The 25978-nt window shown below is 48.3% G+C and overlaps 1 protein-coding gene across 1 annotated transcript; it reads right to left on the bottom strand.

The window, feature by feature from the left end:
* Nucleotides 1-1709: 1709 nt before the first annotated feature.
* IRF5 (interferon regulatory factor 5) lies at nt 1710-12915 on the bottom strand. Its single transcript, XM_063308561.1, has 8 exons — nt 12569-12915; nt 9554-9743; nt 7950-7999; nt 7263-7296; nt 5579-5908; nt 3790-4179; nt 2496-2614; nt 1710-2046 (listed from the first exon to the last, which is right to left on the bottom strand). The coding sequence occupies exons 1-8, from the start codon at nt 12740-12742 to the stop codon at nt 1813-1815; spliced, it is 1521 nt and encodes a 506-aa protein (XP_063164631.1). The 5' UTR covers nt 12743-12915; the 3' UTR covers nt 1710-1812.
* Between the last annotated feature and the right edge of the window lie 13063 nt (nt 12916-25978).

The raw sequence follows: 25978 nt of genomic DNA, 5'->3' as shown, positions 1-25978 counted from the left end.
TAGTAGGCACCAGAGAGAATATTTCACAAGCAAGATCCCAGCAGAATCCATGCCAACCGACCCTTCGGTGCCAGCCAACACCATCTTTGCAGGGGCCATGAATGCAGAGCTCTCCCCCCCCCGCCCCCAAGCTGGGTCATCCATCTATTCTTGCTCTCCTGGGTTTCTGAATGACAAGGCAGCCAGGAATCTGCTCAAGAATCCCTCTGAGATCAGTGGCCCAGTTCTCAAACACCACTCGCACAGACGAAGGAATCAGCCTTCAACATGCAGTTCCATATTTGAAATGATCTACTGGATCAAGCTTTTTATTCAAACATTAAATTTAATTGGCTAAGACACAGGCCCCAGAGTTACTTGGGGATTTTGGGCTCTTCTACTCATTCCCATTTCCTTCCAAACTAACGGGGGACCTGGGAGGCAGAAGAAGAAGAGAGGGTGGGGCTCAAATGAACTTTCTGGCCTCAGCCCAAGACACATGAATCCAGCTCCAGGGCTTAATCTAGAAGCCATAGCTTAGTGCCCGCAGTGATTTACCCTGCCAGAATTACCATCACACGGAGTAAAACTACAATCTGCTCAGTTAGAAAAGGGCTGCCAGATGAACATGCCTCTCCTACAGTACAATATCCAGTAGAGCGGTGTTTCTCAACCTTGGCAATTGTAAGATATGTGGGCTTCAACTCCCAGAATTCCCCACCCAGCAAAGTGCCAAGGTTGAGAAACACTGGAGTAGGGTATTCTAACCACCATGCCAACTAGACACTCAACCTTGCTTTTAAAATAGAAAGAGGGACCTTTAGGAAAGTACGTGCTTGAGTTCAAGAATGGGGGTGGGTGGAGAGAAAGCAGTCCTTGGAACACCTTTTAGGATGTGGCCGAGTTCTCTGAAAACTCTAATGCAGCCATTGCCCTGAAGGAAGAGTCCTGGTGTTTAGCAGCTTCCTCAGTCCTGGGATTTATTATTTTTTAAAGCTTTTTTTATCCCCCTTTATTATTTTTATAAATAACTCAAGGCAGCAAACATACCTAATACTCCTTCCTCCTCCTATTTTCCCCACAACAACAACCCTGTGAGGTGAGCTGGGTTGAGAGAGAGGGACCAGCCCAAAGTCTCCCAGCCACCTTTCATGCTTCTCTGCTTGTCAAAGTTTGGCACAGCCTTCCCAGGCCTCTGCGCCAACTTCTCTTCCTGATCCATCTGTCCCTTGTAAGGGCTGAGAATGTTCCCTTAACATTTGGGTCATTAAGGCATCTGCATTTCTTCCTCGCTGGAACTGATGGGGGGTCAGAAGAGGCGGTCCTCATACAGGCCACAAGATTTTGGTGCCCCAGGCCCCAGGCAGCAATGCAGCAGCAACCCAAAATCTGGATCCAGTTCTCCGGATCTTGGGTGGTAGTTCTTGCGAGAGGCAGCCCGGTTTTTCCAAACAAGGCACGTCCGGTTCAGAGTTCAAGGCTTCTCCACTTGTTGGCAACCCCCCAAAGACGCATCCCAGCTTCTGTCCTCAAGCCCTGGCATCCACGCCGCAGGAAATGCCTGGCTAGCACGCCTCCTACGAGCATCCTTTGGGGTCCCCATGAGCGTCCCCATGAGCTTCCCCAAGACGTGCTCTGGATTTCATAAAACCATCAGAAGGAGTTGCTGTAGGCACGAGCTGAGCCAGGTTTTGCCAGGAGCCCCTCCCCAGCCCCCTCCCACGGGAACGGCTCAGTGGGGCTGATTTTGGATGGGCCCGGTTGGACATTGCAGTGCACAAAGGGGTGGTGCCGTGAAAATCCCACCAGACGGGGTGGGGCGGGGATGGCATCTCACTGCTGCATGCTGCTGCTGGTCTGCATCTCCCAGCTGCTGGGCCCTACTGCCTCCAGGTGGGGCACCTGCATGCTTTGCTGCGTTTGCCAGAGCTGGTGCAGTTCTTTGAATTGCAGGACCATCTTGTCTTTGAGGTCCGGGTGGGAGATCTGCAGGCGGACGCTGTCGGCCGACCAGGACAGCTCTCCAGAGAACATTTCCAACAGGAGCCGAGCAGCCACTGGTACCACCTGCGTGAGATGGGAGGAGAAGAATTCTCAGTTGTAGCTTAGAGCAGCGTGCCTCAACCGCAGCTGCTTTAAGACAGGTGGACTTCAACTCCCAGAATTCCCCAGCCAGCACTTTAAGCACAGGGAATTCTGGGAGTTAAAGTCCACCTGTCTTAAAGTTGCCAAGTCTGAAAAACACTATAGCCTTCTGATGGCCCAAGGGGACAGCTGCACCCCGAAGTTGCCGGATTGTGTGAACTGGGCCATGCAGCGGTGCTCAAGAGTTACACACCTGGACTCAGGAGTCTGCTAGCACCTTTTCAGACTAGCACATTTGATGAAAAGGCACCAGCCTTTGTGAACCACAGCTCACTTCATCAGTCGCTGTTTACTAAAATGGGTTAATCTGAAAATGTGACCCTAGATTCCTGACTTTGGCTAATGCAGCTCTCTTCCCACAATACACCCACCTGGACCATGATCAGTTTTTTCTCTTTCGGTTTCTGGTCCGGCCACTCTTCTCCAAAACAGAAGAAGATCTCGTAGGGAGGAGGGGTGGTGGTCTGGCCTTTCTGAAACATGATGAGTCCTACAGGCAGGGAAAGAGATGTGTTTCAGCGAGAGGGACAAAGCCCCATCTGACGTTACCCAGGAGGCAGCAGAGGCCATGGGAAAGCAGAAAGCAAATTCTGAAAGAGCTTCTAGCCGGCAAAGCTGTTTGGTGGGGAAGCCAATGATCCAATCAAGCAGACAGCACTTCTGGGCTGGATGCATTCAAGGGGAGGCTAAAATTGGGTTTCTGCATTGGAGGAAAGCGGGGGCTCTCCAAACCTCTAGAAGACTGAACGGCAGGGATAAAATACTCAGTGGTTCTCTTGGGCAGGGAGGAACGCAGGATTTAGAAGTTGAGGAAACCTGGAAACTGCAACTGGGGGACTGGCTAAGATGCATTTGATTATCCCCAAGTTCAGAGAAGCAGCAGGTCCAATGAAGGAGCAGAGTAGCACGGCCTCCGATGACAGCCTTTCCTGCCAAGGTTTCCATTTGTTGGAGCCACCTGTGGAGCCAAGCCATCTCTAGCTTATAGAGTAAGTTAGGAGCAAGTCAAAGGGCCCTGTAGATGATCATCAGCTCTGTGATTCACCAAGCAACTCAAGAAAACTCCTTTCTCAACCTTGGCACCTTGAAGGTATGTGGACTTCAACTCCCAGAATTCTGGGAGTTGAAGTCCATACACCTTCAAGTCGCCAAGGTTGAGAAACACGGCTTTACACTGTCTATGATAAATCCATAACAAACATAACTCAATATTTATATTGAGTTATGTTTGTTATGCATTTGTCATAGACACTGTAAAGCCGTGTTTCTCAACCTTGGCGACTAATAATGAAGTCTGTTGCAATTCTGATGGTGCTGGCCCTAATTCTTGGAAGCCACCTTGGGCGTCGAATCAGCAGACCATCCATCCATCCATCCATCCCTTTCTGTAGAGATCTGCATATTCTATAGCCAGAATATGTTCCCTCTTGGGCTAAGGCTCTAACGAGACATTATACAACTGCCTTGAAATCAAAATGCATGGGAACCCAAAGCCAACGTTTTTCCCTTCTCAAGGAAGGCACTTGACAACCCTTCTGTGCTCAGCTGTCTGTCTCCCTCCCAGTTGTCTCCCGTGGGGGTGAAGCTACAAAGCCCATCCTCTCCCTCCTCCTCCTCCCAGAGGCACCCACCCCCACCAAGGGCCCAGCCGTGGCCCCTCCTCACCGTTGAGGAAGCTCTCCAGGCTGAAGAGCTTGACCTTCTTCTCTCGCTCAATGGAATTGGGGCCAGCCAGCTCTCCGGCACAGGGGCCAGTCCAGAACACCTTGCACTGGCACAGCCGGATGGCGTAGATGTCCTGCCCCTGCAGCTCCAGGATGAGGCCCCGGTCCAGGACGTCCAGCAGCTGGTGGGTGTAGTAGCGCTGCTTCTCGTTGGGCACGGCCTCGGCGCTGGGGAAGCGGACCTGCTCCAGGGTCACCGGCCCAAAGAGCTCCACCTGCTCCTGCGTGGGCTCCAGGTGGCTGTGGAAGAGGCGGCAGCCATGCGGGTTGCTGATGGTCAGGGCCCCCACCGGGCGGCCGCGGTACTGGAACTTGATCTCCAGGTCGGTCACTGGAGGAGAAGCAGATGCAGATGCCAAGGAGGGCCAAGGGTGAACGGGGCCTTAGTGGGATGGGCACGGACGGGCACTCAGGGAGATCCTCAGGGCAAAGGCCCAAAGCCTTCCAGGCAGTCCGCAGGGTATGGTCAAAAAAGTCAAGGTGGCCACCACAGTGCAGCTGGAGCTCAGCCTGTGTGTATATCATGCTTAAAAACAGGCTTTCAGCTGCATTGTTGTGACCACCATCTTGACTTTTCTGACCATGCCCTGCAAACCCCCCTGCGGTAAGGCCGTTCACATAAAGCCCTTTGAAAACATGACCCAGGCTTCCGAAATGCTTCCTCCTGTTTTTTTTTTAAACCCTTTATTGATTTTTTTTAACATATAAGTAAAAACCAAAAGGAAAACTAAACCTACAAAACCTACAAAAAAAGGAAAACTAAAAAGGTGTGAAAATACAAAGAAAACTACCACAGAGTGGCTTCTGACTTTCCTACAGCAAAAACAAACGTAAATTGATACCAGTTCTTACTCCTGATTAAACTAAACTGTTCTTCTCCAGGTAACAACTCACACAATGCCTGAACTGCAGATTTCTTTCTGTGGAGTTTCTCCTCCTTGACAATTCACCGAATGGGAAACGCCTTCCTCTTTAGGTAGACATTTGCTTTACTGAACATGTAACATTTTTTTCCCGGAGAATATTTCCACTTCTCTGCCCTGCTTGTTTTTATTATATTGTGCTATTTTTAGAGGGTATGGCATTTTTTGGGTGGATTTGAATTGTCCAAAAGAGCAGAACGTTCAGGTTTTTTCTACCAGCGTGGCCATGCAGGGTTTTGGGCACTTGTGGGCTCACACACAACTCCCGTCAGCACCTTTTGAAGGCAGCTTCAGAGGCCTGCTGATCTGGGAAAAGACACAGCCGCTTTCAGACGTTGCTGACACAGGCTACGTGTCCTTGCAACATCCTTGGAATCCCAAATGCTGCAATGCCCTAAAAACTAAAGAATCGGTCTTAACAGGAGTGGTGTTATGACAACCAAACAGAGCGATTGACAAACAAACCAAGCTGCATATCAAGAAGCAATGGGAACTTTGTTGCAACTGCCCAAAGCCTGGGTTCACACAACACGCTAAACCCCAATTCCTGAATTACCCGTTTTCTGGGTCTTCACAGCACATTAAACCAGCAACTAACCAAGCTTGACTTACAGGACATGCTAAACCACAAAAAGGAACTGAGGTTAATGCTAGCCAACATTGGCATTCTGTGCCAATGCGGCTGCTAGATCTTTAGCTGCCCTGATGTACTGTGTCATGTGAACCCAGCCAAGAGGGGACCCCACTTTCCTCTCGCACCCCTACCCCACTCCTATGGCGCATCCCCAAGACAGTGAAGAAACTTACGTGGCAGCATGTGGGGGCTGATCAATAAATTCGGGATGAACTGCTCAATGGGTGCTCCAGGGCAGCCCCCCTCGGATAGGGGCTCCAGGTTTCCTGGCATGGCCATGCCCTCAGGGACCAGCGGCATCTGGCCCCCGGATTTGGCAAAGTTGGGTGCCGGGCGCTCCACTCCAACCACAAAGGCCCCCACGGGAGCTGGCGCAGGGGGTATGGGCCCCACCTCCGGGTGTGCCAAGTGGGAGAAAGCCCCATTGCCACATGGGTTGGGGTAGACGGTCTCTTCCTTCAGCCACGGATAGGGCGGCAGGGGCTCTGCAGCATGCGATGGATCTGCAACAAGGGAATCGGATATGGTGGGAAGCGATCTGAGAACCTCGGTCAAGACGGAAGAATTGCAAGAGCATCGTTTCCATGCCATGAGGTGGGATCGAGGGCTGCTCTTCCCACTTTTCAGACCATTCCAAATTCAAGATGTCGTGTAAAAAACATACACAACCGTGACTGCAGATAAGCGTGCTTTGCTGCGCGCCGCTGCAGGCCGTGGGCCAGGAAAGGTTATGAAAATAGACATCGCCTGCCTTGCCTGCTGCCCTCTCTCAGCCTCTCCGCAAACGGAGGCAGCGACATATTCAGAACTTTCTGATCAGTTCTGTAGCCAGCTGTGGCTTTACCAATTGGGGGCTTTGTCCCGTGGCTGATCCCCTCTCCTCTCTCCCTGTTCTTTGTGTGGCAGTCAGAACCAGGGTCAGCGCTCCTAAAAACCCCATTGGGAGAGGCAGTGGATTATGCAAAGATGCCGGTCAGATCACCACTGGCCAAGCCAAGAGGCTCCTCATGTCCTCACCACTGGGGCCCCCAATGAAACAGAGAGGGGGGAGCCTTTGAAATCTGATGATGCAAGAGAAGGTCTCCCCCCACTCCATTTTTCAACCCGGCCTGGTATGGCACGGTGGAGGCTGCTGCTGCTGCTGCTGCTGGTAATGCAGAGTTATTCAATGCCTGCAGGGAATTCAGACAGGCAAGGCCAGCAGGATGGGGACAAGATGGGGGCCTGCAGGGCTGCAGAAACATCAAAAACCAGAGAAACAAAAGGAACGAGGTCAAGCGTAGCTTTGAAAACTTACAAACAGCTGCAGAGGGATGGCGGGGAAGCTGGGGTGAGTGGGGAGTGGATATCTAGAGCTGGAGCCCTAGACCAGCCTTCTGCAAGGGAGTGATCCAGAAACAGCATAATTGGGTTTACACCTAACCCTAAACCAGGTTAACGAAGCATGTGATACGCTCTGTGATACTGGAAGCAAGAAATCCAATTATGGTTTGGCCTGTGGATTCACGCAACTGGTCAGGCTGTGAATTTCCCACATATTACTCAGTTCCCACTTAGCGTAGCCAGCTAAGCCTGTTGTGTGAACTCAGCCACTGAGTTGCAGGGTTGTAGCTATAATCCTCAGCTCAGCTACATTCATAGAGTTGAACCCAACCAACGTCCCATGGGTCTGACTGGGAAAATCTCAAGCGTATTCTTCTGTAGGTAACAGGAGATAGAGGGCCATCTATTTCCTTTGCATTCTTCTTTTGAGAGAAGTTGGAGCCCCTTCCAAACAGGAAGGATTGGGAACAATTGTGTCCTGTCCATCCCTCCAGTCTTGCCCCAGCTTCCTCTTCTGGGCATTTCAACACCCACCTGCAATCCTCAGGGTGGGCATCATCTTCTGAAGCTGCAATCAAAAGAAGCAAAATTAGTAACAGGAAGCTGAAGAAGTCCCATGTGAAGAGGCTGCCAAGTCAGAGAAGCAATGCTCCTGGCCTAGAGAGGGGCTGAAGGCAGAGCAAAGCCAGCTGTGCGTCTTCCCTAATTCTTACCCATGGACTGGAGCATCCATGCGCAAGGCAGTCTACCTTGGTAAGAGAGGAAGCCATGGGGGGCGGGGCACGGCTGCAAATGGGAAGCCAGAGTGAAAAGATGTGAACTCTGGGGGTGAGAGTTCTATGTTCTGCTATATCCATTTGCCAGTTTAGAAATGTAGTAATAAAACCAAAAAAACAGATCCAAGGTTAGAGCTAGACCCAGGTTGCATGAAGGTTGGGTGCGGCAACATACAGAAACTCTAAGCTCGGTGGCTGGAAGGTGGTTTCAGCTACAGCTGTGCAGAAAACAGAATTCTGTGGTTTGCAGGGTGCTAAATACAGAGGAATTGAGATGCAGAAAAATAAAGGGGATTCTCTTCTCGTGGGACATCTGCCTACCCCAGAAGATCCCGCCAGCACGGTTCATAGACACCAGTCTAAGCTTTCATGCGGTTTTTCCCCACGGAGGACAAGAAATCCCCCGCCCCCCTTCAAAGAAGGCCAGGAAGCCGCCAAATCTCACCTCCTCCTCCTCTTCACATCCCACTGTGGGCTCGTCTCCAGCAAAGCTCTCTGAAGATCAAAAGCGGATGGTTACTGAGGGTGCCTCAAAGTTGTGCTTTCCCTCCCACGATTTTCAATTGTTGTAAGGGTAGCAGAGGCATGGGGCCAAGGGCCCCACTGAGACATTACGGAAAAGGATTCCCTACTCTGTTTCCCTTCCTCCCTCCCCTCCCCACATCACCAGCCAGCAAGAGGATATGCACCAATCGCAGTCTTGAATGAGGAATCGGGTGGATTAACTGATAGGGGTTTAGCCCTCTGGCACAACTCACTCCTCTGGGCAAGTGTTTTGCATGGGAGAGTTGAAAATGAATCCAGCAAAATGGCACAGAGAGAAAGGCAGAGAGAAAAATTGCCCCCTCCCCATGATCAGCTGTTATGCAGTCCCCTTTGGAACGTGGATTTAGTACTTTCTTCTCAGAAAGAGCCCAAATAACAGAGGGAGATCCAACCTGGAAGCCAGGAGGAATTCTCTGACAGTGAGAACTGTTGAGTAGTGGAACAGCTGGCCTCCCGGAGTGGTGGGTGCTCCATCGCTGGAGGTTTTCAAGAAAAGAGTGGACCGCCATTGGTCTGAGATGGTATGAGGACTCCTGCCTTGGGCTTAGGCAGGGGGTTGGACTAGAGGACCTCCCAGGTCCCTTCCAACTCTAGGATTCTATGAGTCAATAGTAAGGCTCCTTTTGAATATGGGTTTAGCACTCTTTCAAAAGAACCCTAAACCCGTATTCAAAAGGAGCCCATGTGACTGGACTGCCTTTCTCTGCCAGCTGACCTTGCAGTTCTGCCCATCACCCCCACTGGACAGCTGCTATTCAGTCTGGCAACTCTTTCCAAGCTGAGCCTGAAATCCTACTGGACACAAGGCAAGGGTCTGGTTGGAAAGACCAGGGCTTGCCTGCTGCCCAAGCCAGAACGGTCCCAAAAAGCAGTGTGCAGGGTCCAGAGGGTATGCCCGCATCGGCCTAAAGGAGCCAACGATGCCAGGCTGGTCCTTCCCCTCCTGGGTTACCCGCCTGTCCCGTTGACAAAAAGCTGCTTGGCTTTAAATCCAGAGAAGGAAGAACTCTACTGTAGAAAGCAGCCTAAGAGTGAGATGGAGGCTTGGGAGGGATTCGTGATGCAAACGTTTTTTCTATTTTCATTTGTGAAACACCGGAGGGGATGGGAGAGGCCGAGCAGTCAGGTAGGATAATCCATGCTTTTTCAGAGAGGTTGGATAAATCTTTTTTTTTTAATGATGATCTGAAGGAGGTACAAGAATGCCCTTGGTACGTCCTTAACCCATCAGGATTTGCAGGTTTTATAGCACTTCCAGAACCTGCCAAACCTGTCTGAGCAGAGTCAATAATGAGGCGACAGATAGAGAGAGAGAGAGACCATGGATTCCATGCAGGAATCTCTGCAACAAGACAGCTGCCACTGCCTTTGGGGTGAGTGGGTGGAAGGGACCTCTGCAGTGGGGCAACGTAGGAGCAAGGGGCTCCCAGGTGGCTTCACCGGTCGGGGCACGAAGCAGCAGGGGAAAGCGGGGTGGAACGTAATGGCAAGACCAGCCGGTACCTCCGTTGGACTGGGGTGCATCGCAGACCTCATAAATCTTGTAGGGTCGCATGGGCGTGTCCTTGGTCCCATCGTAGATCAGGCTGAACTCACGGCTTTTGTTCAAGGCGCAGCGCAGGTTGGCCTTCCACTTGGCCGGATCCGGCTCATCCACGCCCTCGTTGTATTTGCCCGTTTCTTTGGCCCAGGCCTGCCCGCCAAGAAAGAAAAGCACATAAACCAATATTGCTTATTTTGAAAACGGCCAACTGGGCAGGGATGTCCACAGGGTCAAAAAAGTCAAGATGGCAGCCTTGACAGACGCTCAGCCAGCATGTGCATCACACATAAAAAACAGAGCTTGGATCGCACCATCGTGGCCGCCATCTTGGCTCTTTGGACCATGCCCTGCAGAGACCCCTGCACCTAGGCCACCTTTTCCAGCCATCGGGCTTCTGTCGAGGGCTGGCAGTAGGAAGAAAAGACTGAAAGGTTGGAAATAATCAGGGCACGTGAAGTCTGTAATCGCAGGAAAGCATTAAACAAGGTCCAAAGAGGGGCTTCGGAAGCGCCCTGCTGAAAGCGCCTCGGTTCCCTCCTTCGGCACTGCACGCGAACCAAAAGCACTTTGCTGTTCTTCTTGCCAACTGAAACTAGCCAATTTCCTTTCCATGAGAAGGAAACAGAACCAGGGCGCAGGAGAATGATAAACAGGAGCTTGTGCAAGGATTCCAGAGCAAGCATCCTGGATGGAAGGATGCTGAGCTTCCCTTTCGTTAAGGGCACGCCCACCCCCACCTCTCTGGGTCATTGGCCCCACCGTCAAACTCCTTAGAGTGTTAGGAAGTTTTTCCTTCCCTTAGAAGTTTTTCCTTAGAGGGTCATTGGCCCCACCGTCAAACTCCTTAGAGTGTTAGGAAGTTTTTCCTTCCCTTAGAAGTTTTTCCTTAGAGGGTCATTGGTCCCACCGTCAAACTCCTTAGAGTGTTAGGAAGTTTTTCCTTCCCTTAGAAGTTTTTCCTTAGAGGGTCATTGGTCCCACCGTCAAACTCCTTAGAGTGTTAGGAAGTTTTTCCTTCCCTTAGAAGTTTTTCCTTAGAGGGTCATTGGTCCCACCGTCAAACTCCTTAGAGTGTTAGGAAGTTTTTCCTTCCCTTAGAAGTTTTTCCTTAGAGGGTCATTGGCCCCACCGTCAAACTCCTTAGAGTGTTAGGAAGTTTTTCCTTCCCTTAGAAGTTTTTCCTTAGAGGGTCATTGGCCCCACCGTCAAACTCCTTAGAGTGTTAGGAAGTTTTTCCTTCCCTTAGAAGTTTTTCCTTAGAGGGTCATTGGTCCCACCGTCAAACTCCTTAGAGTGTTAGGAAGTTTTTCCTTCCCTTAGAAGTTTTTCCTTAGAGGGTCATTGGTCCCACCGTCAAACTCCTTAGAGTGTTAGGAAGTTTTTCCTTCCCTTAGAAGTTTTTCCTTAGAGGGTCATTGGCCCCACCGTCAAACTCCTTAGAGTGTTAGGAAGTTTTTCCTTCCCTTAGAAGTTTTTCCTTAGAGGGTCATTGGTCCCACCGTCAAACTCCTTAGAGTGTTAGGAAGTTTTTCCTTCCCTTAGAAGTTTTTCCTTAGAGGGTCATTGGTCCCACCGTCAAACTCCTTAGAGTGTTAGGAAGTTTTTCCTTCCCTTAGAAGTTTTTCCTTAGAGGGTCATTGGTCCCACCGTCAAACTCCTTAGAGTGTTAGGAAGTTTTTCCTTCCCTTAGAAGTTTTTCCTTAGAGGGTCATTGGTCCCACCGTCAAACTCCTTAGAGTGTTAGGAAGTTTTTCCTTCCCTTAGAAGTTTTTCCTTAGAGGGTCATTGGTCCCACCGTCAAACTCCTTAGAGTGTTAGGAAGTTTTTCCTTCCCTTAGAAGTTTTTCCTTAGAGGGTCATTGGCCCCACCGTCAAACTCCTTAGAGTGTTAGGAAGTTTTTCCTTCCCTTAGAAGTTTTTCCTTAGAGGGTCATTGGCCCCACCGTCAAACTCCTTAGAGTGTTAGGAAGTTTTTCCTTCCCTTAGAAGTTTTTCCTTAGAGGGTCATTGGCCCCACCGTCAAACTCCTTAGAGTGTTAGGAAGTTTTTCCTTCCCTTAGAAGTTTTTCCTTAGAGGGTCATTGGCCCCACCGTCAAACTCCTTAGAGTGTTAGGAAGTTTTTCCTTCCCTTAGAAGTTTTTCCTTAGAGGGTCATTGGTCCCACTGTCAAACTCCTTAGAGTGTTAGGAAGTTTTTCCTTCCCTTAGAAGTTTTTCCTTAGAGGGTCATTGGTCCCACTGTCAAACTCCTTAGAGTGTTAGGAAGTTTTTCCTTCCCTTAGAAGTTTTTCCTTAGAGCTGGCTGTGGAATTCTGGGAGTTGAAGTCCACCCATCTTAAAGCGGCCAAGGTTGAGAAACACTGCTCTAGAGGAGGGCTTCTCCGTTAAGGACCTCTAGCTGTTAAGATGTGCAGGCGAGCTCTTTTTGAAGGAGGTGCCTCCTGGTATGTTCTGGTTTGGTTTTATGTGGTCACTCTGGTCCCAATTGTGGTTGTTAAGCGAGGACTACCTGTACTGGTATCTGTGGCTCTGAATAAAGCCAGCAGAGGCAAGAGAATGTAAGGGGCAACTGGGTCGATTGTGGTAAGCACAGGTCGTGACGCGGCTCGATGGCAAGGAGGGGGATCTGGTCCTGCATCTGGGCTTGTTTGCTGCAGAGCGAAGACCTTGGCCAGGGGCACGTGCTCCCTGCCCTGCTGTGGGGCTGGTCCTGCTGCTTGGGGCCGAGCTCCTTACAGCACTCCAGGCCCTGCAGAGAACCAGGACAGCATTTGGGTCGGGGATCCCAACAGAGGATTCTGAGTGTGCCAGGTGGGGTAGCAAGGGCATCTGGTTTCTTTATCCTGATGCTCTGCTACTAGGGTTCCACCCACAGGACATTCAACCTCAGCAACTCTCTTCCCAGGCTAGCCCCAACCCCAAAGTCGCACCCAGGCAGACTGGACCCCCAGCCGCCTCCTCTTCCCCGGGGTCACCTTGAAGATGGTGTTCTCGTCATCCTGGCAGGGGATGTGCCGTGTGGCGTGGCGCCAGGGGATGCAAAACTGCTTCTGCTCAGCATCCACCCAGCTCAGACCTGGGTACTGGCTGCTGTTCACCTGGGCCACCAGCCAGGGCTTCAGGCGGATGCGCCGAGGATGGGGATTCATGGTCTCGCCCCGTTGAAGGACCGGACCTGCAAAGAGGAGCAAAGAAGAAATCAGATGCCATAAAGCCACAACAGAAAGCTGGAGCCAGCAGGCACAGTCAGATGAAGACAGAACACCCAGATCCAGTTGTTCCCAGGATCTAGCTGTCAGGCCCAGCACCTGGGCACTAGAGGAGTTGAATTGCAAGCCCACTCCAAAATCTTTGGATGTGCAGAGCTCTACAAAATTATCAGACTTAATGTACAGGTAGTCCTTGCTTAATGACCACAACTGGGACTGGCATTTTGGTCGCTAAGTGATGCGGTCATTAAGTGAATCCAATCCGATTTCACAAGTTTTGCAGTGGCCTTTAAGTGAATTACATGGGCGTTAAGCAAACCACGTGGTCATTAAGTGAATCATGCACTTCCCCATTGATTTCGCTTGCCGGAAGCCGTCTAGGAAGGTCGAAAATGGTGATCACGTGACTGCGAGACACTGTGACGGTTGTAAATGTGAACCGGTTGCCAAGCACCCAGATTGCGATCATGCAACCATGGGGATGCTGCAATGGATATAACTGCGAGGACAGGTTGTAAGTCAGTTTTTCAGCACCGTCATAAGTCCGAACCATCACTAAACAAATGGTCGTTAAGTGAGGACTACCTTATATGGCTGTGTTTCTCAACCTTGGCCACTTTAAGAGGTGTGGACTTAAATTCCCAGAACTTCCCAGCCAGCTAGGGAATTCTAGGAGTTGAAGTCCACCAATCTCAAAGTTGCCAAGTTTGAAATACACTGGTATCAATGAACTTTCCTTCATGGCTGGATTTGCTGGGGTCATGGGGTTAAGTCCAAATATAGCTGGAGGCCACAGGAGCATGAATGCCACAGATAGTCCTTGACTTACAACCATTCGTTTAGTGACCATTTGAAGTTACGACGGTGCTGAAAAAAGTGACTTGTGAGCAGTCCTTGCAGTTATGACCATCATGGTGTCCCTGCAGTCACATGATCAAAATTCAGGTGCTTGGCAACCGGCACGTATTTACAACAGTCGCAGCATCCTGGGGTCATGCGATCACCATTTGCATCTTTCCCAGGGTGCTTCCAACAAGCAAAGTCTGTGGGGGAAGCTGAATTCGCTTAACTGTGGTGATTTGCTTAATGACCACAGCAAAAATGGTAATAAAATCGGGTCTGACTCACTTAACAATTGCCTTGCTTAGCGATGGACGTTCCAGTCCCAATTGTGGTCATAAGTCGAGGACTACCTTTACTCTGGACTGGCACTGCAGCTGCAATCGCAACAGACCACACTGGAAGGAAATCAGAACTGGTGCAGTCACTATCTATTTCAGCCAGGGTTGTATTTTTTTTCATGCTTTATTTTCTTTTTCATGTCTTACATTTTATTTATAACTGCCCAGAGTTATAAAAACGCTGCATGCGGCAACCCAGCATTCTGGCTGGGGAATTCTGCCAGTTGAAGTCCACCGATCTCTGAGGTGCCGAGTTTCAAAAACACAGGGATAGCCCAACAGCCGGGAACACAGCTGGTCTTTTGAAAGAACAGCACAGGTGAAACCCCGGCTTTTAACTGGGCTACGAAAGAAAAAATGTGTTCCCACAGGCAGAAAGGGGAACCTTTGCTGGAGCCAAAAAGACAGGTTCAGCAACTAGGAAAAGAGCCAGTCTAGAGGTGCAGGAACGCCGCAGGGATCAGTGAAGAATGTTTAAGCTTGAAATTTAGTTACGGCAGCTACTGATACCGCAGCTAATTGCATGGAACTGGAATTTTTCCACAAGCAACTTGCTTTCTCCTTCTCACAGGTACGACTGAGGCTATGGTGTCTCCCAGAATCGTTTCAATGCACACGCACATGATGGGAACACCCCGGCAAGGAACCACCACAGGGGAAAAGATTCCAACTCAGAACAGGAGGAACCCTGGGGCAGATGTTCAAAAGAGTCCAATAAACTTATTCTTTTCTCCCTAGGAGAAAAAGCAAGTGGTGGCAGAGAGGGCCAAATGGGATTCCCCTCCAAGGGGAATCGCTCTGCTCTCTGCGACACTGACTGGACCTCATCTCAGGGTGGGGATCCCATTCTGGGCATGGAAGAATAAGATTCAAAACCACCTTGCTAGGTTAGAGAAATGGGCTGAAATTTAACAGAAGGAAATAGGACTTGATCGCAAACCAAACATGAGCCAGGAGCGTGACGTGGCTGCCAGAAAGGCAAATGCAGTTTTAGGCTACATCAGCAGAAGTCTCGTTTCCAAATCACGGAAAGGACTCAGAATTGTGGAGTTGGACAGTACCTCAGAGGTCATCTAGTCCACCCTCTGCTCAGGGCAGGATCTGCTAAAGCACTCCAGCCAGATGATCTCCAGCCTGTTTGAAGACCTCCAGTGAAAGGGAACGTTGGCTTCAAGAGGCAATTATTCTACTGGTCGGAATATCTTACCATCAGGACATTCCTCCTACCTCTAACCCAGTGTTTCTCAACCTTGGCAACTTGAAGATGGGTGGACTTCAACTCCCAGAATTCCCCAGCCAACCTCCCAGAATTCTGGGAGTTGAAGTCCACCCATCTTCAAGTTGCCAAGGTTGAGAAACACTGATCTAACCCAAATCTACTTCCCTGTAGTTCCAACCCATCTTCTGGGACAACCAAGAAGTCCACTCACTGCTCTATCTGGAATCCTTTAGATATCTGAAGACCACAATCCCCTCTTCTCCATTTCCTCTGCCTAACAGAACATCTTGGAAGCCTCCCTCTCAACTCACACATTTGTCTGTCCTTTTTAGACTGTGGTGCCTTGACCAAGAGCCTAAGGTGGGACAATGATTTCCCATGATCTGGACTCAGAAATCTGCTGTGACCCACAGTAGAATTTGCCTTTTTAGCAGCTGCAACTCATTCCACTTAGAATCATAGAAGGCATCTTGGAGGATTTCTAGTGTAGGAATCCTCAGACCATTGTGGACCTGTCCAATATTTTCTTGAATGGAGGGATACAACTTCAGGAGGGAGGCTGTTTCATAGCTCTCACAGCCTTGAAATTCCTCCTTATTTTGAGTTTGGACCTCCCTCTATAAAGCTTCCACCCATTGGATCTTGTCCTACCCGCAGGCACCACGGAGAATAACTCCCCACCCTTTGCCCTGGGGCAGCCCTTCAAGAATTGGAAGACTGCTATCATGTTTCCCTTTAGCCTTTAGGCTAAGCATTCCCAATTATTTTAAATATTCTTCCTAGGATTTAGTCTGCAAGCCCCTCCCCATCTTTGCTGATCTTCTCCATCCTCCTTCCAGTTCCTTGGTGTCCTACTTGTATGGGATGACCAGAATGGCGGACCATATTCCAGGTGCCGTCTGACCAGAGCAGTACTGTTTGGTCAGAATCCCCTCCCCTGGCCCCCGCAAGAACTGGGTCCAATTCAGGGCATCCCACTTTCAAAAGGGTTGAGAGAAACTCAAAGAGGTTCAGAAGAGGACTTCCAAGATGGTTGGGGAACTGGAAACCAAGTCTTCCAAGAAGCTGCATATGTTTCCCCTTGACACAAGATGACCGTGGAGAGTTACAATACCCAACTTTTGCTGCATCCACACAACCCTAAACTCAGCTTAACTTAATTTGCATTAGGTTAACATTCACATTCATGTGAAGATGGCCAAAATAAAAGTGTATAAACATAACATAACAGCCTGGTTTATGCAACATGCTAAGACAAGGACTGGATTAAGACACTGAATCACAAGCTAGCCATCTCTGTATGTTGTGTGAACCCAGTCTTAAAGAAAGGTAACATCTGCTCTCTCTTGTCCCAGAATACAGAACACAGAATAAGGTCCTAAGTTTTTGTTTTTTTTTTAAAAGTAGAATCCATATAAATGTAGGGGAAACTTCTTAACTTCTTAAAGAAAAACATTTAAACTTTTAAGAACAATTTGAAAGCAGAACCAATACTTGAAGGAGGTGTAAGCTCCCTTCTGCTGGATGGGTTTTAAGCAGACAGCCATCTCTCTAGGATGTTTTGTTTTGGATTCCTGTCCTATGATGGGGTTGGACTAGATGTCCACTTTTCAACACCAAGACTGCATTTGCACAATTTATTTATTTATTTATTTAATTAATTAATTTTCTATCCCGCCTTTATTATTTTTATAAATAACTCAAGGTGGCAAACATACCTAAGACTCCTTCCTCCTCCTATTTTCCCCACAACAACAACACTGTGAGGTGGGTGGGGCTGAGGGAGAGTGACTGGCCCAAGGTCACCCAGCCGGCTTTCATGCCTAAGGTGGGACTAGAACTCTCAGTCTCCTGGTTTCTAGCCCATTGCCTTAATCACTAGACCAAACTGGCTCTCAATACCCTTCGGGGGATCCTGTAGATCTGCAAAAACAGTGCTCTTCACCAAAAATGCATGTAGAAATAGCTCCTAAAATGATGTTTAAAATAAGAAACCTTGCCCAACGCAGCCACAGAGAAGGGGGGGGCACCTGCAGAGAGACAGAGCCCTGTGTGCATCTTCTCCCATCCAACGCACCCGTCCACCCTGCAAGGAAAACGCTGCAGCTGGCTCTGCACAATCAACTAAACAAATGCCTGAAGAAAACAACGGTGTCTGGATGAGCCCAGTTCACACAGCTGCTGAAAGAACAGCTGGATCCCAACGCTGGCCTGAAGCCCAAGTCACCTTCTCCCCTTCTTGTGGGACCCGGGCTTCGAAGCAATCCAGGAAGAAAAAAACGAAAAAAACGGAATTGTTCACAGTGTGCAAAAGGGCACACTTCCTGCAGAGGTTTACTTCATCACCTTGGGTGCACAGGAGATGAAGCCAGTTTGACAACTCTGGGGCTCGGTTTAATAACAGCAATAGGTATGATGAAGCCTCTTGTTTATTTGTGGGGGAAGCGTCACGGACCGCCCTTCCAACAAACCGTCTCTCCTAGGGCGGCTTTGATGGCACATTTTCTGCTTCCTGCTGGGAAGCACTCATAAAAGAGCCTTCTATGTTTGCCTGCATCCCATGGATCTGTTTCGGAGAGGCAACATGTGGGTTTGCAAATCCAGTATGGCTGGATTCTCATGACATGCTGGGCTATAAACCATAGCTTATAAATCACCCTGGCTAAGTTCACACAACCTCCACGAAGAAGCAAACCACGTCTCGTGGGAATCCAGCCCTACTCTCCCTGGCCTTAAGGGAGACGCTGAGAAAAGACATCTCCAAAGATGCAGCTCGCTCAGAAGGAGCAGGGCCGCCACATGATGCTGTGAGGCCTTCAAACAAATCTCTGGTCAGAGATACTTCAGCAGAACTTACACTGAGAAAGGGGTTGGATTAGATGACCTCTAAAGTCCCAACACCGTCTGCGCATGGAACACTAGTATGTGCAAAACTGTTCCACAGAACTCCAGAACATTCCAGTCCACGTCCAGGTGTGTAAGCTTTGCACAATCCTATTTCAGACCCTATTTAAACCCAGAATAGAACAAATGTTTTTTCTCTCCACTAAACGGTACCCAGCTCATCAGTGCAAAATTATCTGCATCCCACCTATCACTTTGTTAAACCCTATTCCGGGGACGCAGGCATTTTGGGGCCACAGGGGTATTTGGAATTCGGAGAGCATTTCATGGGCTTTCTTACGAAGTGGTGGAAATGTCCAGTTAAACAGTCCCAGCAGGAGAACCCCATTGTTCGATTTCCTAAGCAGAGGTCTGTGTGGGGCTCAAAGGAACTGTTGGAAATACACTTTATTCATTTGGTTGGTGCTTTGCTTTCCTGCCCAGTAGCCTGAAATTCCTGTTTTTATTTTTTAAATTAGAAGGATCTAAAAATATGAAATTAGATAGAGCAGGGGAACTTGGCAAGTGTCCAAAAATGGGGCAGAGGTGCACTGTATCCCCCAGGCATGACACTGGGGACCCAGGGTTTCTCTGCCTCTTGTTTGTCCATCCTCAATCCCCACCTTCTCTTTTCTACATCACCCCAAAAGATGCGTGAAGATGCAGAGCTTCTTTCTCAAAACTATATTCTGTGAATGTGGTATAAGCTTTTGCAATAACAGGGGCTCAGAGATTCTGCTGCTCATTCTCTGGTGAAGATGACCTGGGTGAAGAACTCAGCCCAAGGTACAGGTTGGCCACTGGGCGACCTCAATTAAGCCAGTGTCTATTGCATTTAACTATCCTTAAGTCTTGACCCTGAGGAGATTTCTACAAACAATCCTCTGGCCTTTCAAAAGCTGGGATCCCTGCAAGCAAGGGGTGTCTAAAAGCCAACCCATACATTTCCCTAAGTAAATCTGAGGAGATTGCAAATCTGGGCAGTTGACCCAGCCCCTCAGAACCCCAATCTGGAAGAGGTGGATCTGCCCAATGAAGCTCCTCCATGCCAAGATCAGCTTTTACAGGTAGTCCTTGCTTAATGACAACCGGGACCGAAATTCCAGTTGCTAAGAGAAGCGGCCATTAAGCAAATCTGACCTGATTTTATGACCTTTTTTGCGGCAGTCATTAAGAAAATCACTGCAGGCGTTAAGCAAATCCCCAGTGATTTTGCTTGCCAGAAGCTGGCCAGGAAGGTTGAAAATGGCGATCCCATGACTGTGGGGGATGCTGCAACAGCCATAAGTGAGAGGAACAGTCGTAAGTCGGTTTTTCAGCACCATCGTCAGTCTGAACCATCACTAAACAAATGGTTGTTAAGCGGGAACTACCTGTAAAGTGTTTTCATGAAAGTTATGGCGTTCCTCCTACCTGCACACCCTTTCATTGAGGTTATCAGAACTTCTCACCTGGACCAACGAAAGCTCTGAAGACACCTCCACTCGGGTCTCTTTTATTATGTTGGCTGAGTTCCTCTCTAAAACCAAAGTGGGGAAAAATAAAAGTCCAAACTGAATTACTAGTCCTCTATCAAAGGATTAGGACCTCCTCAAGGTTCCACAAAGCAAATTTTCTCCTGCTGAATCCAAGTGTCTTCTCTCCAGACATTATGATCATTTTGAGTTTTGGTTTTTTGGGGGTGGTTGTGGGACAGAACTACAGGTAGTCCTCACTTAACAACCATATGTTTAGTGACAGTTTGGACTTACGACGGTGCTGGAAAAACTGATTTACAACCGGTTCTCACACTTATGACTGTTGGAGCATCCCTGCGGTCATGTGATCAACATTTGGGTGCTTGGCAACCGGTTCACATTTATGACTGTGGCAGCATCCCGTGGTTACATGACTGCCATTTTCGACCTTCCTGGCTGGCTTCTGGTAAGCAAAATCAGTGGGGAACCACATGATTCGCTTAACAACCAGGTAGTTCGCTCAATGCCTGTGGCGATTTGCTTAACAACCCCCACAAAAAAGGTTGTAAAATCAAGTTAGATATGCTTAATGACCACCTCACTTAGCAATCTAAATTCCAATCCCAATTGTGGTTGTTAAGCAAAGACTATCTGTACCTATCTGTTACTAGAGAGAAGCAAAAATGCAGAAGTTCAGACAACACTCCTGTCTCTAGGGCTGCATTTTCAACCTTAGCAACTTTAAGAGGTATGGAGTTCAACTCCCAGAATTCCCCAGCCAGCCATGCTGGCTGGGGAATTCTGGGAGCTGAAGTCCACACCTCTTAAAGTTGCCAAGGTTGAAAAATACTGCTCTGGAGGAAGCCCATTTGGATGTACCTCCCCCAACCCCAAACTTGTTACTAAATTATCCCTTTTTATGATGGGGGGGAATTCTGACCCACAGGGCTGGACATCAAATGGTAATCGATTATCCTTCTCAATGGAATAAAACCAGGCAGAGTTTTTATCTTGGCCAGACACACCTGGCTTTGCAGTGTGGGCTGTGGTATGGACCTCAAAAGCAAAGCGGGATCCTTAACCCCTAAAATAAATTTGTACTTCTGTCCCCCAGGAATGGGCAGGATACCTGCACTTTGAAAACCAGCATCTCACAACTAAACTTCTGGCAAACCTCAGAGCCTCATGATCTCCTTCCCTGTCCCCACAGCTATTCAAGTTTCCTCTTCTCCCCCCAACCCATTATGGCAGGAGACTGGACCCTTTGATGAAACGCTTATGGTTTCCCTCCCAGGAACTGAACATTCTGCACCAGACGACAGTTTTTCTTGGAGATGTGACTCATTGCACGAACCCTGCTTCTTGAAATGAGGAAAGAGGCAAACAGAGGCAAACAAAGAAACGAAACCAGGGGAGAGGGGGATCTCACATGATACAGCCGGAGAAGGCAAGGCCACCTGGTTGAACCCACAGGGTGGGCCTCAGACACAGCTGCCCTCAAAAAGCTCTTCTGCACCGGGTCCCATCCCAAGCTTTACTCGAACCTGAAAGACCTCCCTTGGTTAGCACTGAGATCCAGAATGAATGAAGTTTGAGAGATGAAAAATTGAAAGTGAAATGGCTCTAAGTCTCCTTGTCCTCTAAACTGTAGCTTTTTTTGTTGTCTTACTGTCCCTTGCTTCCAAATGGTAAAAGGGCCCCAGATAAAATATCAAAACAGACGTGCTACAGCCGTTTGAGGGCAAGCCCAAGAAACGATGCAGCTGCTTTAAAGGGCTGCAGACAGGTATGGTGACTGGACAGACTTGAGAAGGGATGAAGTTCTATTAAGGTGTTGCAGATTCCTATTTTGGAAATCAGATCTAGCCTCTCTATATTCTTGCTGGAAGGACTCTGCCTCCTCGAGAGTTTAGTCTTCCTTCTAAAGTCTCCAAGGCAGTGTTTCTCAACCTTAGCAACTTCAAGCTATGTGGACTTCAACTCCCAGAATTCCCCAGCCAGCTCTGGGAGTCGAAGTCCACACACCTTGAGAAACACTGCTCCAAGGGAAGGGAGATTATGTGAACAGCAATCCAGCCCAGCAGAAAGAATCCACGTTGGGGAAGGTTGCTCTATCGAACTGTGTGATCTGCTGAGCGCCAGCTCAGTCCAGGATCTTAGTCCAAATGCCTCCGTGCGCTGAAAAAGCGCTTTGCCCTTATCCTTGACTAATCTCAACCTGCTCTCGTCTATCAGGAATTTGAGACAGGGCTGACCTCCAAAAGTGTGTGCTCATCTCCGGAGACCCTCACAAATGTGATCTTCACCTACATCACATTATTCCCTTCTGAGATAAACCATCTTGTGCAACGCGCAGAAAAAGAGTAAAAAATAAAAATAAAGGCAAGGAGAAGAGGAAACCCCCCCCCATCAAGTTCACCCCCAAACCATTCCCTACAGTTCTCCACTCTTCTCTTTCCTTGCACTTTCTTGCACGACCTCCTGACATCCACCCACCATTTCATCCAATCTACTGCTTTTCAATCTCAAAGCTTCTCACTTCTGCCATTTCAGAACCCATCAGCTTCATCCGACCGCAACTCTCTTGGACTTCCCCCTTCCTCTCAAAAGACTCACCCGTCCTTCGCCCTTCGTGTCTGTTTTGCAATTCGCTCGGCACTGATTCTCTCTTTAGGACCAAACCACGCTCAGTGCCCTTCCTGTGTGTGGGTCGTCCCCTTTTGGTTTCAATCCGTGTAGCAAAGCAGGCAGAAGGGCTCTCTCTTATACACACCCATTTTGCTGTTTTTGACAAACATCCATTCCTTTGAACAGACCACATAGCATCCATGACTTTTCTGCACACCTCTGTGCATTTTCCTATCTTCAGTAAACATTCTAACAAGGTACACCTACTTGCTCTGATTTTTCACCCGGTCTGTATAACTTGCAACCCTTCCCTCCATCTTTCCCATCCAACCCAACTTCTTTTGCCTTCAGTGGAACTACCCTAACCTTCAGACAAGGCCCCTTTTTGATTTTCAGACCTCTGGGTGGGGATCATTTAAGACCGTCGGAACAGACCTTCTCCCAGAACAAGCCAAAGGCCAGCCTTGACCACAATGCATTTCAGAAGCTCACCAACACAGGCCAGAAAGGCAGCGGACTTTCCCCCTGTTGCTCCCTTCCATCTGCTGGAAGAGGCTGCACAAAATGGAAAATGTCCGGTTTGGAGCCCAGATCCAGCCAAGATGTTCTGGGAGTTTGTCCAAATTGATTTGGAGTGCTTGTGGTTAGACAGAGGCAAAACCCAGATCATTTTGGCTGTCCCGAGGTTTGGATGAAACAAAAGCCAGAAGGATCCTGGAATGCATTTGTGAGTACAGCAGGACAACGCACTGTGGTCTTCCCACTCATCAGCTCTTAGCACGACACAGTCCACTATGACCAGCCACCACCACCACCACCCCGATCTTCCAGGACCTTCCCTTCCTCTCTGTCCTTCCCCATCTCCCCTCAGCTGCCCCTGTGGAAGGCCTTCTCCCACTTCTATCTTGGTCCCAAAGCTATTTCTGCATTAACCAGGTTTCAATCAGCATCAAGAACAGAGCAACCCCAGTTCAAACAAACCACCTGAAAGGTACATGTTTTGGTTCGGACAGAGACCCCTGAATCTTGTTATTTGGTGCATGGAGAAGTAAAGAACACAAAACTGTCAATAGCCATTAAGAGGCCATCAATAGCCCGCTGACCACAGAATCATCATCTCACAGAGTTCGAAGGGAACATGGAGGTCTTCTAGTCCAACCCTCTGCCCATGAAATCCCACGAATTTATCTCGTGCTCTTTTAAAATAATTTCAACTGGTGGCCACCACTCCTCCTACAGGAGAAAATTTCACTGTTTAGTTCAGTGTTTCTCAACCTTGGCTACTTTAAGAGGTGTGGACTTTAACTCCCACAATTCCCCAGCCAGCTACTGGGGAATTCTGGCTGGGGAATCCCCAGCCAGGCTGGGGAATTCTGGGAGTTGAAGTCCACACCTCTTAAAGTAGCCAAGGTTGAGAAACATTGGTTTAGCTAGTTGTTGTATAAGGACATCCTTCCTCTGATCAGGGCTGGATTTCCTGCATATAATTCAATGGGTAACCCCAAGTTCTCCCATAGTGAGAGCGGGGGAAGAACTTTTCTCTGACCTCTTTTTTCAACACCAGGCATCTTCTTACGTCCCCCTCTCCTGCTTCCCCTGTGCTGCTAACTAAAAAACCTGAGGCTCTCTAAGTCTTTCTTGGCAGGAAAAATGCTCCTAAACCCCACACCGGCTTTTGGATCTCTTCCACATCCACTTTCAGTCCACCCACTCTGGCTGGGGGATTCTGGGAGTTGAAGGCCACCCATCTTAAAGTTGCTGAGGCTGAGAAACCCTGGTCTAGACAACTCCTCCATTCTGTCCAGTGCCATTTGTCAATTTAGAGTTAATGTATTCCCTGACCTTTGAACGTGGAACAAAGCCCATGCATTGTTAAGACATATAACTAGTGCATGCTGTAAACAAATGGGTCAGTTACTTTACAAATATATTTTGAATACCGACCAGCTGGCAAATAACTCTGGAGTAGTTTCTAAACATGAAGTCGTTGGACAATCATGGCCCTTCCTGCAGGAACCCAAGAATGGTTATTTTAAAAAGTACGTCAGCAACCTGTGGCTGAGGTTTCTTTGGGCATTTCAAATACCTCCTAGAAAGCTTTGGGGCATCCCCTACAAACCATAATGCACTTTTTCTTAAGCTTTTTAAAAGTGGATTCTAGAACAATATTTTCCTTGGATATTTCTCCAGATTTGCTCTGTCCTTCCCTGTTATGTCTCTTCGTTGGTTGAGAATCACAGACACAAAACTAAAAATAAGGAAAATCAGACACTACAAAAGGAAACAAACAGAATATGAACGGAATATTTGGCCATGGTGATAAACAGCAGCATTTTCTTCCTAAGCCTAAACTGCATGTGCAGCTTGACAACTCTGTCTGATCAGCACAGGAGCCCAGGGTAGAAATGATACCATGTTCATCTCAGATGCAAAATAAGTTTCTCTAACAGACCCCCAAGTTTAACTTTGCAACACCCTTCAGGCCGCTTAACCCGCTGAGCCGCTGATGTCTTTTAGTACCCCAATGCTTCAGTTTTGCTTCTATGCAGACTGGAACGGCCTGTTTGGTTTAGGTGATGTGAATCAGTCAACCTGGAATATGACTGTTTCAAACGTTTGAGCAGTTCCTTGCCCCGTGATGGAAATGTTTATTTTGAGCAAGATACAAAAAGACGTAAGAGGAGAGAACATCGCCTGCGCATTTTCCAGTCTCCCACTTCGCAAAATGAAAGCTTGCTTTTAAGAACACCCCCTTACCCCCCAAAACCAGGCTGCAATGTTGCCTGTTGCAAAATCAGCTTGAAGGAATTCAATCTTGCTAACTTGCTCCCTCTTGAAAATTTGGAGGAAAGGACAGGATGATTCCAGGTTGCCCTATCTCCTGGCCAGCAATTGATTTTCCAGTAACTGTAACTGTACAATAAGTACTATTTTATAAAGAAGAATAAAACTGTTCCTGTTTGAAAGATGGGCTACAGGCAGGGAAAGAGTTCCCTTACTAATAGATTTTCTGCCTTTCAGAGAATTCTCTTTTTCCCTCCATTACACTTTTAGCAGGGATCAGATGTTACCATATTCAACGGGAAGAAATTCAATGACTGTCATGCAAGAAAGACAGCAGAGCAGGTGGCAATGAAGTCAGCTGTGATCTTTAAATTCTCTGCCCACCCCATGCACCCTTTCCTCCCTCAAATTCAGTTCAAGACTTTGGAAAAGAGCGTGGGAACATTCTGGCACCAAGGTCACCCAGAGTATCTTCAGCTCCCAATTGTCAAAGCAAGTTTGCCATTTAGAAAAACTTTCGCTTAAAAAAAATGAATAAGCTGCCACATAAATGGAGGGACAGATGAACACCAATGCAGTGTTTAAAAATACAAAGTGAGAAAGGGTGGGAAAAACAACAGAGCCAACTGTGGGTTTGCAGGGAGGGCCAAGCCTCATGTAAACCACAGAAGTAAAGCTGACTCTGCAACTCTCTTTTCTATTCCACTTGGTTTTTATATTGCATTAGTCTTCACCAGTGTTTTTATATTACATTGGTCTTCCCCAATTTTCTCAGCCTTGGCAACTTTAAGAAGTGTGGACTTCAACTCCCAGAATTCTGGAAGTTGAAGTCCACACATCTTAAAGTTGGCAAGGTTGAGAAACGCTAGTCTTCACCATTCTGGATTCAGCAGACCACAGTTGTTTCATCAGTCTTGACATGGAGAAACCTGTGTCAAATAACAAGTATTTGCTTGTCCACCAAAGTCACCTTATACAAGCTGTTGCCAGTTTGATTGCTTTGTTATTTCTTTCTTTTTTAAAA

This window comes from Candoia aspera, chromosome 7 (assembly GCF_035149785.1).
Source record: "Candoia aspera isolate rCanAsp1 chromosome 7, rCanAsp1.hap2, whole genome shotgun sequence".
Classification (NCBI taxonomy): Eukaryota; Metazoa; Chordata; class Lepidosauria; order Squamata; family Boidae; genus Candoia; species Candoia aspera.
This window is presented reverse-complemented; position numbering and strand designations above follow the sequence as displayed.

What these genes read in the sequence shown, in the direction of transcription:
- IRF5 (XM_063308561.1), bottom strand. Translation starts at nt 12,742, where the DNA reads ATGAATCCCCATCCTCGGCGCATCCGCCTGAAGCCCTGGCTGGTGGCC. An exon ending in ACGAGAACACCATCTTCAAG is followed by an intron (nt 9,744 to 12,568) that starts GTGACCCCGGGG and finishes CTTGGCGGGCAG; the next exon opens with GCCTGGGCCAAAGAAACGGG. An exon ending in CAGCCCCCACATGCTGCCAC is followed by an intron (nt 4,180 to 5,578) that starts GTAAGTTTCTTC and finishes CTTCTCCTCCAG; the next exon opens with TGACCGACCTGGAGATCAAG.